At 50.7% G+C, this 13,883-nt stretch overlaps 1 protein-coding gene across 2 annotated transcripts; it reads left to right on the plus strand.

Annotated features, from left to right (window-relative positions):
* Nucleotides 1-296: 296 nt before the first annotated feature.
* On the plus strand, nucleotides 297-13,614 carry HBEGF (heparin binding EGF like growth factor). 2 transcript variants are annotated; one of them, XR_004349298.1, is made up of 7 exons: nucleotides 308-631; nucleotides 822-995; nucleotides 4,669-4,846; nucleotides 5,167-5,251; nucleotides 10,585-10,740; nucleotides 11,530-11,620; nucleotides 12,180-13,614. XR_004349298.1 is itself a non-coding variant. In XM_032627683.1 (6 exons), exons 1-5 carry the CDS (start codon nucleotides 586-588, stop codon nucleotides 11,600-11,602), a joined length of 627 nt encoding a protein of 208 aa, XP_032483574.1. In that variant the 5' UTR covers nucleotides 297-585; the 3' UTR covers nucleotides 11,603-11,620; nucleotides 12,180-13,614. The 2 variants fall into 2 exon arrangements, 1 of the variants encoding a protein (XP_032483574.1); XM_032627683.1 differs by lacking the exon at nucleotides 5,167-5,251 and having other exon boundaries at nucleotides 297-631.
* The last annotated feature ends 269 nt before the right edge of the window (nucleotides 13,615-13,883 follow it).

Genomic DNA, 13,883 nt, shown 5'->3' on the forward strand with positions numbered 1-13,883 from the left:
CAGCAGTCCCAAGGCTGCAGCGTGACAAACATCTGGGGAAAGGTAGGAGCTGGTCCCCGCCACCTGCCGGTCAGCAGCCCTACCCACAGTCAGGCCGCGGCTGCTCTGGCCTAGTCCCAAAATATGTGAGCACCGCCCCCTTCTCCCGCCCCTTTTCCCAGCCGCGCCCACGGGGTCCGGGGCTGGGCGGCAGGCGCCTGGAGCCCGGCGGGAGTCCCAGCGCGGGAGGAGGGGGGGCGGGGCGGCAGGGGGCGGGGCGGAGTCTCGGCGCCTCCCGGAGCCTTATTCCCGGCCGCAAGCCCGCGAGCGCTCAGTCTACCGAGGGAGCTGCGCGCGGAAGGCGGCTGGCTCTACTTACTGAGGCTCAAGGGCTCGGGCGGACGGACAGACCGAGTGAATACAGAGACGCCCAGCGGCCGCGAGCTCCGCTCAGATCCCAGCCAGGCTTGCACGCAGAGGCCGGCAGCAGAACGTGCCCGGCAGGATCTCCTGTGCTCCTCCCACCCGGCTCCCGTGCCAGCGCCCGGTGGCCGCCGCCGCCTCCAAAGTGATTGCTGCCTCGCCGCCTCCGCCGAGTCCGGGACCATGAAGCTGCTGCCGTCGGTGGTGCTGAAGCTCCTTTTGGCTGCAGGTAAGAGGGCTGCCGGGGGTCGGGGGGGATGGGGACGCTCTGCAGGGGACACGGAGGAAGATCGCTGCAGCGCCCCCGGCGCGGGCCACTTGGTGGGGCCCGTGCTCCCTGGCAGGCGGGCGCCGGCAGCGGTACGTGGCGACGGGGGTCTGGGCGGCGGGTCTGAAGCGGCCTCGTCCCTCACCCGCAGTGCTCTCGGCGTTGGTGACCGGCGACAGCCTGGAGCGGCTTCGAAGAGGGCTGGCGGCTGGAACCAGCAATCTGGACTCCCCTACTCAATCTACGGACCAGCTGCTGCCCCCGGGAGGTGGCCGAGGCCGGGAAGTCCTGGACTTGGAAGAGACAGACCTGGACCTTTTCAGAGGTGGGTGTGAGGGATGCCCATCCTCGGACCCCGGTGGACAACTGAAGAATAAGTGGATCTGGCATTTATGCCGATTGGGCACACCTATGGTTTGGGGGTTTTCATGGAGAACCTCAAGGAAAAGCCGCTTGGCCTGACAAACTCACTGGGGGGTCCTAGAATGTAGATCCTGTTGTCTTTCTTGCCCAACGTAGGCTCACATGCCACGTTGCTGCCTTTCTGGATACTCTGAGGCAAATTGAAACAGGCAAGGTGTGTGGGGTTGGTACGTTCCTCTGAGGTAAGCTGGGTGATAGGAACAAGGAATGGTTGAGATGCTTTCCTTAGAGTTTCTGTGAAAAAATGTGCACAACCCCTAATTCCCACATCAACTGACTATTATGTATAAAATAAGGTAACAGATGTGGAGATGCTAGGCACATACAAGGTGTGCAGTGTTAGTCTCCTCCATCCACCTGTCTCCAGGTTGGGGAAACAGGGGAACGAGGAGCACTTGGTCCCCCCTCAGGTTAGGCCAGCACCTCCTCGGGAGGCTGTGAATGGTGAGCACTGGGTCCCTAGAGAGCTGTATTGATATGCTGGGTGTCTACAAATCCTACACAAGCCTGGATACTTTCTGACCACCTTGAGTCCCTGAGAGAGACTCCAAGGGAGGAAGGGCCAAATGGGATCCTTCAACCAGCAGAGGTGCTGTGGCTAAGTAAATACAAGCACAGAGCAGAGTCCAGAGCCTCCAGTATTGCCTGCTTCCTTGCCCCCAGTCACCTGCAGAGATTCTTAAGGGTGGAGCAGGGACTGAGCCCTGGAGCCCCAGAATGACTATATTTGGTTGGAAAGATACCCACCTGTTCTGGCTCTGTCTGCTCCTCTGCCACCCTTCTTCCTTACCCAGAGTTTCCCTCAGGTGCTATCTCTATTTAGTATACATCAGGGGTCTGCCCCAAAGCTGAGGCTGGGTTCCCACCTTCCATCCTCTCACAGTGGCCCTCTGGGGGTCACTCCTGGCCTGAACAACTGTATTCTCCTGGCCCTCTCCTCATAGGCAGGGCAGAGCTGGGCTGTGACTCACCCTCCACCCACACAGCTGCTCCTCCTAGCTCTGCAGACCTGACTCACTGCTCCCTCTCCCTGGCAGGAGCCTGGCTGTCACCCTGTCACTCTCTCCCTCCCTTTTCTTTTTTTTTAAAAATTTATTTATTTATTTATTTTTGGCTGTGCTGGGTCTTCGTTGCTGCATGCGGGCTTTCTCTAGTTGCAGAGAGCGGGAGCTACTCTTCGTTGTGGTGCGCATGCTTCTCATTGTGGTGTCTTCTCTTGTTGCAGAGCACGGGCTTTAGGCGTGTGGGCTTCAGTAGTTGGGGCACACGGGCTCCGTAGTTGTGGCTCATGGGCTCTAGAGTGCAGGCTCAGTAGTTGTGGCGCACGGGCTTAGTTGCTCCACGGCATGTGGGATCTTCTCGGACCAGGGCTCGAACCCGTGTCCCCTGCATTGGCAGGCGGATTCTTAACCACTGCGCCACCAGGGAAGTCCCTCTCCCTCCTTTTTCTGATCGGCTGGGCCCTCCTGCCTCAATTTCACCACAGCCGTGGTCATTGGTTTCCTCTGAGCATCTGCCTCACCTTCTGAGTTCTGAAAGGGCCTGGGTCTGCACCAGAGGAAACAAGAGTCTATGGGACTACTACTGGCATCTGCCTCTTCTTTTTACTTGGGTTTGCTGGGCAAAGACTATTTTTCAGGTCTAGGGATCCTATCACCTAAAATAAATAACTGTTACCATTTATTAAGTGCCTCCTGCATTCTAGGCACTTAACATGTTATTGTGGGTTAATTAATCCTTGCTGCAACCCTCTGAGATAGGAACACCTGTTCTCCACTTTTTACCAAGAGCTACAGGGTTCAGAGAGATTAAGTGACTTGCCCAAGATCACATGGCTGAAATTCGAGCATGGGTCTGCTAACTTCAGAGCCCATTCATTGTCTCATTCCTGGCTCAGCATCCCATGTGCTCTAGGCTTGTCTGGAAGAGGGGACTGGGTTGTGTGAGGCAGCTTGGTGTGTTGGGAAAGAGCACTGGATATGGAGTCTAGAGACCACATTTCAGATCCCAAACCTGTAGGACCTTGGGCAAGTCACTGCCTTTCAGGACCTCAAGTTTTTCAACAGAAAATGGAAAGCCATATTTTTTGAAGTCAATTCCACCCTGAGGATCCTAGGACTCCAGTCTAATGTATGACGCTCATCCTTCTACCAGACATGTGGCTATAGCCATAGACAGCAGGCACCTTTTTTCTGCTGGGACAGGGGAGGGGAGACTTGTGTCAGACCCCTGGGCTGATGGGCATAGCCCATGATCAGTCCCAGCTGGATGTCTGTGTGAGGTTGTTTTTCCCTTTTTAAGTGTGGAAAGAAGGGGGAGAGTTATCATTGTTCTAGTTCCTTCTGATAGTTCTTTACTTTCCATCTCTCTGCTTCTTGTGCACTGTACTCCCCATCCTAGGGAGCTGTAAACAGGACGTCTGGGGATATATGTAAATGGACCTTTGAGAGAAGTGGTGAGCTGCAAATAGCACACAGAGCAGGGTAGATATTTTGCTTGATGTCAAAAAAGCAAGGCTCTTTGAAATTAGCACACTATTGTAAATCAACTATAGATCAATAAAAATATTTTTAAAATTAAAAAAATTTAAAAAGTTAAAACAGCAAATCTCTGACCAGGGGTGGCCTGCTTGCTGTCCCTGAGCCTGGTTCTGCTCTGGGCTCATGGTCCGCTGCTGCTAATGGGTACCCCAGAGGGGACCACCTGGATATGGGCACTGTTCTTATTTTAGGAGCCTCTTCCCTCTAAAATACTCTCCAAGTACCTTCTCCAGAAGCAATTTTTATCTCTGACGCTGTCTTCCTGCAAATGGGTCACTGAGTGTAGCATCAGGAAATGAGGCTGATTTAAGGCCAAAATAGAACCAAGTGGGCGTTGGGGAGTAGGAGATGAGGATGGACAGTGGGGTGGGGGTGAGGTTAGTAGAACTGCCCAATCAGCTGCAGTTACTCAACAGAAGCTACTCAACAGAAGCCAGCATTCTTAGAATGAGGTCCTTTTTTTTAGTGTCACTTGGACCCAGTAGTCTTTTTTTTTTTAACATCTTTATTGGAGTATAATTGCTTTACAATGGTGTGTTAGTTTCTGCTGTATAACAAAGTGAATCAGCTACACATATACATACATCCCCTTCTCCCCTCCCTCTTGCGTCTCCCTCCCACTCTCCCTATCCCACCCCTCTAGGTGGTCACAGAGCACTGAGCTGATCTCCCTGTGCTATGCGGCTGCGTCCCACTAGCTATCTATTTTACGTTTGGTAGTGTATATATGTCCATGCCACTCTCTCACTTCGTCCCAGCTTACCCTTCCCCCTCCCCGTGTCCTCAAGTCCATAGAATGAGGTTCTTAAACTGAGTTTATGAAATCTCTTCCTTGGGACCCCCCAGCCTCTACTTCCTCCACCACTTTTGGGAGGTCTGCCCAGTCTTCCTTCAGCTCTTGGGAGGCACTGAGCCGAGAGGCCTTCCCAGGCCTCTGACTTCAGGTAGGATCAAAACATCCTTCCAGACACTGTGCTGTTCTGATTTTTTCCCCTGAGGAAGTCAAAGACGTAACAGGGTACTTTTCTACCGCAGCTGCTTTCTCTTCCAAGCCACAAGCTCTGGCCACACCGAGCAAGGAGGAGCGTGGGAAAAGAAAGAAGAAAGGCAAGGGGTTAGGGAAGAAGAGAGACCCATGTCTTCGGAAATACAAGGACTTCTGCATCCACGGAGAATGCAAATATGTGAAGGAGCTCCGGGCTCCATCCTGCATGTAAGTGTCCCTTCCCCGGGGCTGACTGTTAACAGCTCACTCTTTGTCAGCCTGATGGCTGTTCCTGGTTGTCACTGTTCCTTGAATTCATAAATCCACCCAGTTTCTTCTCAACCTCTGGGAGGAAGTTGGGAGGAGGGGAAATATTTTTAGTCAGCGGAAGGGGCTCCCCCCAGCATAGGATGCAATTTCCTGTGGCGTGGGTTTGTGACGCTCTTTCATCTTTGGGGGCATTTCCTGCTTGCTCAGAAATGAGCACACGCTAGGAGAGCTGACACCTGAAGGCAGGTTCTTCATTTCTGCCTCATGCCCTACTCCAGATGGGAGAAGCCAGTAGGAAACATGGCAGAGTGGGGCTCCTGGGTGGAGTGGAGCTCCCGTGGCCTTCTTTCCCACGTCCTGCAGGTAGGTATGAGGTGCATTTGGATATGTGCTATGCAGGTATGTGTACTCAGACATATGTGCATATGAATGAGCAAATGTGGGTTGATTCTAAGACATGGCTGGACTGTAGAGAAAGCAATCATTGTGGGAGCAGGGAGAAGCCCCTCCTCCCTTCTTCCTCACCCTGGCCAGGGCCAGGAGGTGGGGACATGGTGGGTATTGACCTTTGGCTATGGGGGTGGGAGAACACTTCCTTTGTGTAAGATTAACAGAAAATGGAACCCAACTCAGTAGGCATCAGCCCCCGGTCAGGCAGTACCACCCCTTCCCTGGGCAGGGGTGTGGGTGGAGAGGCCATGGATTCCCCAGCCACTCTGCTAGGCCCAGCCCAGCAAATGGCTGCCTTGGCAACCCCTCAGGGATGACGACACTGCCATGCTCTGTGGCAGGCATAATGTCGCCACTGTGCCTGAGACCAACACCCACATCAGGCTGTAAACATGCACTCTCGTCTGCTGGGCTTGAGTTTCTATGGAGTGGCAACCTCTGTGACCTGGGAGGCTCTGGACAGAGTCAGGAGATTGCTGTGTGCACACGCTTCCCAGCCTGTCAAGAAGGCTGGCTGCCTCGCATCTCTTCTGCTGTGATTGGTACAGATCCTTTGTTTTTTTTTTTAAAGCTTCCTTATCCCATCTGATCTCATATAGCAGAGTTGCCCTGTATTTGGCAATTGTCAGACAGACCCATCACCCCCCTCCATGTCTACAGTCACTTGTGTGTCCTCTCCTTTCATATCCTTGTCAAGAGCTTGGTATTGGAGAGGGTTGCTTAAGAGTGACCTAGACAGTGGGAGGGAGACGCAAGAGGGAGGAAGTATGCGGATATATGTATACATATAGCTGATTCCCTTTGTTATACAGCAGAAACTAACACAATATTGTAAAGCAATTACACTCCAATAAAGATGTTAAAAAAAAAAAAAAAGAGTGACCTAGACAGTCCCCCAATTATTCTTCCAGAAGTCTTGAGACAGGGCAGGGAATGTTTGTCCTAAATTTGTAAACTGGCCTCATTAGCACAGGGTGGAGGCAGTGACTCTGAGCGTAGTCAAGATGGATCAAGTCCAGAAACCTGTCTGGGCCGAACTGGTCCAGGGCGTTGGTGGACGGACTTCCACTGCTCAGCTGAGAACTCTTTTAAGGCTTCTCTCCTGGAGAGCTGAGCTTGACTGACCACCTAAACCCAGAGAACCTAGATAATGGTGTCCAGGGTCAAGGTGGCCCTAGGGATGGTGATGGTAACTGTGACAGTGCCTTCCTTCCTTTGCCATGGAGCTTTACAGTTTACATTTAATATGAGTTGAGCCCAACAGGTCTCTGTTGAGCACCTACTTGGTGTCAGCTATTCTAGGGGACGGGAAAATACAGCCCTGTATTCTCAAAAGCCCTCTGCTGGGTAGGCAGGGCTTGCTGTCTGTACTTGAAAGATGAGGAAACTGGAGCCCAGAAGTAGGAAGTGATTTGTCTGAGATCAACAGCTAAATAAAGTGTGTGGAAACAGGACAGGCACTCAGGTGCCTGACTTCCCGTCCAACATGCTTTTCATGCCCCCAAGCTGCACTGGGTGTTGGATTGCGTCCTTCTTCCCTGTCTGTTCTTACAGAGTTGGAGCACGATTTTACAGAGGGCAGCTATTATACTAGAGGTCTCCTAAGGCTTTTTCTAATTGAAGAGCATGGAATCTGATGTGAAGACTCTGTGTCTGCTTCCTAGGCAGATTTTCAAGGGGCTGGATTCTGTGTCTGGCTTGGCAGCCTCCTGTCTCCAGCCCTTGGTACTCAGGGCAGCAGGCAGCAAGAAGACACAGAGCTCCTGGTTTGGGAGAATGTGACATCTGGGCACCTACATCTGGGACGCTTTGTGGCTCCTTCTTGCCTCCAGACCCAGCAACCACCAGCCGGGTGTGTCAGGCTGCCGTGGTGAGCTTGAGGCTGGCCGGCTTCCTAAACCAGCCCTCTGCAGCCATCACCCACAGGAAAACCCTTTTGTGTCACCAGCCAAAAGTTGCCCTCAAAGAGCAGTTTCCTGGGACTCCTGATGAGCTGCTGACCCAGAAACTGGCTGCAAAGTTTCCTGTGGCTGGAGGAAGCCTGGGGACAGTTAGCCTGACGAGGACTCAGAGCTGGAAGAGAGACAGGCCTGAAGGCTCTACTTGGCCTCACTGCCCAGATGCCAAGAAGGAATGGCGAGCCCCCTTCTCTTTGGCTCCGTCTGACTTTGGTGCTCCCTTCCTCAGGATATGGGCAGTATCCTCCGGAATCTGATTATATAGTAACTCCCACACATGTGGGACTTGGCCTTTTATTAAGTGCTTTTATTTGTATTATCTCATTTGAGCTTCACAAAGCTCTAGTGAGGTAGGCATTTATTATTCCTGCCTTTCACATGAGAAAACTGAAGCTTGGAAACACGACCGTAACTTGCTCCAGATCACCTGGCTAGAAATAGCAGCAGGACCAGTCTGGAACTCATGTATTCTGAGTCCCCTGCGCCAAATGGTGCCCCCTCCACCTCCTGGGGTAGGGGTGGAGAAATCCAAATTGGAAGATGTCTCTGTACTCTAGAGGGTCCTTGCTTCTGTTGTAATACAACTTCTGAAATGGGCCACAGACGTGGGTAGGAGCAACACATCGCAGTTTGATGGGTCACTGGCTCTGGGCAAGACACACGATCTTGCCCTCACCCTGGGATGCTTGGAATGCTCCTTCCCTGGGGGAGCCAGCAAAGGGAGGGGGACGTGGGTAATATTAGGATGTTTACATTATTATCCTTTTGACTCAGGGTGGGGGTGGAGGGATTATGTAACTGAATTGTGGAACTCTGAGGCCAAGCTTTATTTCTATCATCTGAGTAAGTACCTGTGGGGTTTGAATGATGGGCTGGAAGTGAAAAACAGACTCAACTTCACCTTCCCTCCCCGCAGGAAAGCACAGTCTCTGAAGTCAGCCAGACTGCTGAGTCAAATCCTGGTTCTACCACTCACTACCTGTGTAATCTTGGGCAGGTTATCTAACAGAAGTTTGGCCTCAGTCTCTTCATCTTTAAAATGGGGATAGTAACTCCTACTTCATAGAGATGTTTGGTTTTTTTTGTTTTTTTGCGGTACGCGGGCGTCTCACTCTTGTGGCCTCTCCTGTTGCGGAACACAGGCTCCGGATGTGCAGGCTCAGCGGCCACGGCCCACGGGCCCAGCCGCTCTGCGGCATGTGGGATCTTCCCAGACCAGGGCACGAACCCGCGTCCCCTGCATCGGCAGGCAGACTCTCAACCACTGCGCCACCAGGGAAGCCCATAGAGATGTTTTTAAGATTACATGAAATGATCCTTGTAAAGCAATTAGCACAGAGTACTTGGCTCATAGTAAGCCTGTAATGTGTGCTATTAATTGTTATTTATCATTCAAGATAACAGTAATAATAACTGAGAGAGCAGAGTCAGACCGCTCTCTGTTTCTGCTCCAGAAACCCATCAAGCCCATCAGATATGTGTTTCCTTGGGGTAACCTACACTGTTCAGAATGGAAAGAATTATGAATTTGGAATTTGGCCCTTCTGCTCCCTAGTTGTGAAACATTTAGCAAATCATTTACTCTCTCTGACCCTAATCGTAGTCTTTCAATATGTAAAAGAGGTTATACCTGCCTACCAGGGTGTTATGAGTCTCAGTTAAGCTAGTCGATAAGGACAGTGTCTTAAAAAGTTCTTTGAACAAGTGAATTTCCAGGGGTGCTCCTAAGAGCATCCTCTATGTCCTGGCAGGATAGGGGTCATTATTTTGTCCACCTGGGCCGATGGGACAGATGCATGGAGAGGCTGGGCAAGGAGCTGTGTGCTCTGCTGTGGGCCTGACCTACATTTATCCTGCAGTGAGTTGGTTCCCCGAAACACCCAGAAGGAGCTGGGAAAGGAAGAGGTGCTGGGAAGGAAGGCAGGGGCAGCCCGGCCCCTGGGTCTGATAGGTCTGCTCCTTGGAACTTTCCTGGTACCTCTCGGCAGGAAGAAGGGATTCCTTGCTCTGAGGAATGAGGTGCCTAACCTTTTCCCCAGAGGATATGCAGTTCAGAATAGAGGGCCACCGGGTTCTCGGTGCTTCCTTCAGCAGTTAGTGGCCTAAAGTCCCCAGGCAGACAGTGCCACGGCATCCCTGACTGGGCATTTATGGATGTGTGTGGGCAGCACACTGAGCTCACCATCAGACAATCTGTGTCTATGTCTCTGCCCTGCTATGTGACCGTGGGGAAAATAGCTCTGCCTTTCTGTAACATGGGCTCCTACCTATATCAAAGGATCTCTGGGATGCTCAGATAAGGAAAGGGATGTGAGGGAATTCCCTGGCAGTCCAGTGGTTAGGACCGCGCTTTCACTGCCTAGGGTCTGGGTTCAATCCCTGGTCGGGGAACTAAGATCCCACAAGCCAAGCCGCGCAGCTCCCCCGCAAAAAAAGAAAGGGACGTGAATGTGCTTGTTCAGCTGTAGGCACTTCTCAATCTTCCCAACGGCTTCCAGGAAAAGTTTTGTGTTAGAAGAGGCAGTTGCCATCTGATTTATTTCTTGAGTGAGAAAAGCCAAGGTTTTTTTTGTGACATTCTAAAATGTACTGGCAGAACAGCTAGGCAAGAAGATGTTTTCTTGGTTTGTTTGCTTTGTCCTGGGATGAAGTAGGCCTGATAGCCCAGCGTTCAGAGGCCAAAGGCCAAAATTCAGCTTTCAAGTTGGGCCTTGCACCCAGGGGGAGCTGGGAGTTAAATGAAGGAAACTTGAGAAAAATGACTTCTGGCAAAGGAGCAGGGCCTATTAATAGGCTGGGCAGTGGCAGAGGGACTGGACGCTGGAAGCATTGGTGGGGAAGGCTGGGTTTATTTCTGGGTCAGAGTGTTGAAGGGCCTCACAAGAGGGAGTGATACTGAATCCCCTCAGTCCAACCCACCAGCTCTTGTGCCCAAGTCCTCTGAACATTTTAACACACATGTAATTAATCATCCACACGTGGAACAATCTAGCCAAGACCTGAAGTCCTCCTTTGCTTTTTCCCTGCCCGGAGTAGGAATTTTGTGCCAGAGGACCAAAGGGAATGAAGAAGGGGAGGGCGTGGAGTGAAGGAGGAAGGGCACAGAGCCTTTAGAGGGGCTTCTAAAGAGTCTTGTACTATAGGAGGCTAGAGGAAGGACAGGAATCACAGTTAGGGACTGACAGGCTGAAGCTGTGAGGAGTGGGCTCTGGCTTATGTAGGTGGCCCGTTGCCAAGAGTGAAGCCAAACCACTAACTTCATCTCTGCTTTGTTCTGTTTTGGACCAGCTGCCACCTGGGTTACCATGGAGAGAGGTGCCATGGGCTGAGCCTCCCAGTGAAAAATCGTTTATATACCTATGATCACACGACCATCCTGGTTGTGGTGGTCGTGGTGCTGTCATCCGTCTGTCTGCTGGTCATCGTGGGACTTCTCATGTTTTGGTGAGTGTTACAGGCTGTTTTTGCAAATCACTTCTATTCCTCCTCCTCCAGGATCTTCTACCTGATGGTCACATGAGCCCTCTAACCTCCCAAATCCTGGGCTAGGAGTCTGACTAACATTCCTGGGTACAGGCTCTCCAAGAACCTGGCTTCTCTGGTATGACATATGTCCAGTGTCTAGAGCCCAGGAAAAAAATTGCCAGGCCATAGGAGGTCCTGCTTCTCACAGCAGGCTCAGCAACCCACCCATGGAGCCACATCTTCACACAGTTCTTTTTCCTGACTCTGTTCTCTGATGGCATTAGGGTGTGGTTTGGTAGTCAGGGCATGGGTGGTGCTATTGGTATATCCTTCCAAATCTGGGGCATCTAGTCCCCAGGCCATGCTTTCAATCCAGCTTATATTCTAGACTGAGGAGACCTACTAAGCACCCTGTGCCCATTTACAAACATGCAACTCATGTGTTGTGAGACCTGGATCAAGTTACCTGTCTTTCTAAGGGTTGTAATCTTTCAGTGATTGTAATCTCTGTTCCCCTACCTTATAAAGATGTTGTGAGGATTGTATAAATGAGGTGAAAGTTCTTAGCAAATTGTAGCCTGCCATTAGAGACAGGCATCCTTTGGGGCAGTTGGACCTTTGGCCAGAGGTCTGTTGAGCTGCTGTATCCTCTGGGCTTTTCCAAGTATGGAGAGAATCACTGGGCCAGAATCTTTTGGAAGGACCAGCTCTGGGGCCTGCATGCTGCTGTAGCAGGCAGAGCTTGCTCACAAAACTTACTTTCCTCAGGTACCACAGGAGAGGAGGTTATGACGTGGAAAATGAAGAGAAAGTGAAATTGGGCATGACTACATCCCACTGAGAGAAACCTGTGCTCAAGGTAATGGTCCATCCTTTGCCCAATGGTACCATCACCACCTTTCCTGGATCTGTTTCTAGGCATGCTGAATTCTTCTCTTGACCTAGGAGTTAGGGGTTGGGCTGCTATGGAGTCAGGGTCCCACTGCAGAATTGTTTTCAAAAAGGTTCTCAGTGCTGCATCTCCACTTAGGGTGGAAGTTGCTAGAGAGATACCCAAGACCAATGCCTGAGAAGACAGCTTCTCTTGTCCTTGTCTCTTCTCCTTCCCACCCCTTCCCAGAGATCTTTCCACTTCTTTTTTTTTTTTTTTTTTGCGGTACGCAGACCTCTCACCGTTGCGGCCCCTCCCGTTGCAGAGCGCAGGCTCAGCGGCCATGGCTCACGGGCCCAGCCGCTCTGCGGCATGCGGGATCCTCCCGGACCGGGGCACGAACCCGTGTCCCCTGCATTGGCAGGCGGACTCTCAACCACTGCGCCACCAGGGAAACCCTCTTTCCACTTCTTAAAGCTGGACCCAGGAGACTCTTAAGACCTCTTAAGCTGGATCCAGCTTTAAATGCCTTCTTCTTGTGCTTTAGGAATCAGCTGGGGACTGCTACCTCTGAGAAGATACAAGTTGATGACAGACTCTGCAGAGGGGAAGGACTTCACAACTAGCCATGAAGATTCCTTCATCCCCAGTTGCCATCTAAATTGGGCCTCCCATAACTGCTTTGCCAAAATACCAGAGCCTTCAAGTGCCAAACAGAATATGTCCAGTGGGATCTGGGTCAGAAGAAAGCAAAAGTGAGGGACCTTCGTGCCCTTCTGATTCTCCTCCACCAAGCCCTACTTACCCCCATAAGTTTGTTTAAACACTTATCTTCTGGATTAAAATGCCAGTTAAATTCCATATGCTCCAGGATCTTTGCCTGAAAAAGAAGGAAGGAGAGGAAGAAAGAAAGATTCGGGGACTGGAAGAAAGTAACAAAGATTGAGAAGCCATGTGCTCAACAAGCCACCAAGGGATCTGCCATTTGGACCCTTCAGTGCTGAATTTGATGAGTTAACTGTGAAATACCATAAACCTGAGAACTCTGAATTTTGAGACTTCTACCCAGATGGAAAAATAACAACTATTTTTGTTTGTTTGTTTGTAAAATGCCTCTTAAATTATATATTTATTTTATTCTATGTATGTTAATTTATTTAGTTTTTAACAATCTAACAATAATATTTCAAGTGCCTAGACTGTTACTTTGGCAATTTCCTGGCCCTCCACCCTGCATCCCCCACCCTCTGGCTCAGCATTAGTCTCCTCTGCTGCAAATGTGAGATGGCTCTGTGATCCATCTGTAGTACTCTATTGTCTGTCCACATTTCGGAAGATCTTCCATGATCTGAGTGCCACAGGGGGAGTTCTGTACGGTCAGGCTGTAGGAATTAACTTTGTCAGATCCACTCTATGAGTTGGACGGCAGTCTTGCCTAGGCGATTGTGTCTACCGTTTGTGTTTTGAAAGCCCAAGGTGCTGATGTCAAGATGTAACAGATATCGGTATTCCCCTGTGTCCTCTCCCTGCCCAGTCTCAGAAGAAGTTGGGCTTCCATGCCTGAAGCTTTCCTGGCCCCTCACCCTCCATGGGTCCAGGTCCACAGAGTGGGAACTCACTGTCCCTTGTGTCAAGACACTTCTCTTATCCTGCCATTCTTCTGGTGCTACTCCATGCAGGGGTCAATGCAGCAGAGGATAATCTAGAAAAGGTATTAGCAAAGAAAAAGGCTGAGGAGGAACAGGAAACATTGGAGCTGACTGTTCTTAGTAATCGATAACCTACCAATTGCTACAGAGAAGGTTGGAGGTGAGGAGGGCTTTTGTGTAAACCCACCCACCTCACCAAAACTACAAAGGTATGCTGTCGTGGTCCCTTCTGGAAGTTTCTGGTGCCATTACTGAACTGTTACAAACCTGAATTTCCAAACCTGGTTTATATTTATACTTTGCAATTCAAATAAAGATAACCCTTACTCCATAGCCTTCTGTCTGATTGTTTTAACTGGGAGCTAGTTTAACGTAGGTATTTTCTAAGCCCATAAATAGCCCAGGCCTATTTATATATACTATCTCAGTATCCCCAACAACCCTATGTAGGAGGTACTATTGTCCCATTTTTCCAGAATTGGAAACTGAGGCTTGGATAGGTTAGGTAACTTGCCCGAGGATACACAGTTGGTAAGTGAGAGAGCTGCAACTGGTAATCTGATTCTAATCATTTGTCTTAGTACTTATATCATACCATCTCT

The sequence above is a fragment of the Phocoena sinus genome, chromosome 3 (genome assembly GCF_008692025.1).
Source record: "Phocoena sinus isolate mPhoSin1 chromosome 3, mPhoSin1.pri, whole genome shotgun sequence".
Lineage (NCBI taxonomy): Eukaryota > Metazoa > Chordata > Mammalia > Artiodactyla > Phocoenidae > Phocoena > Phocoena sinus.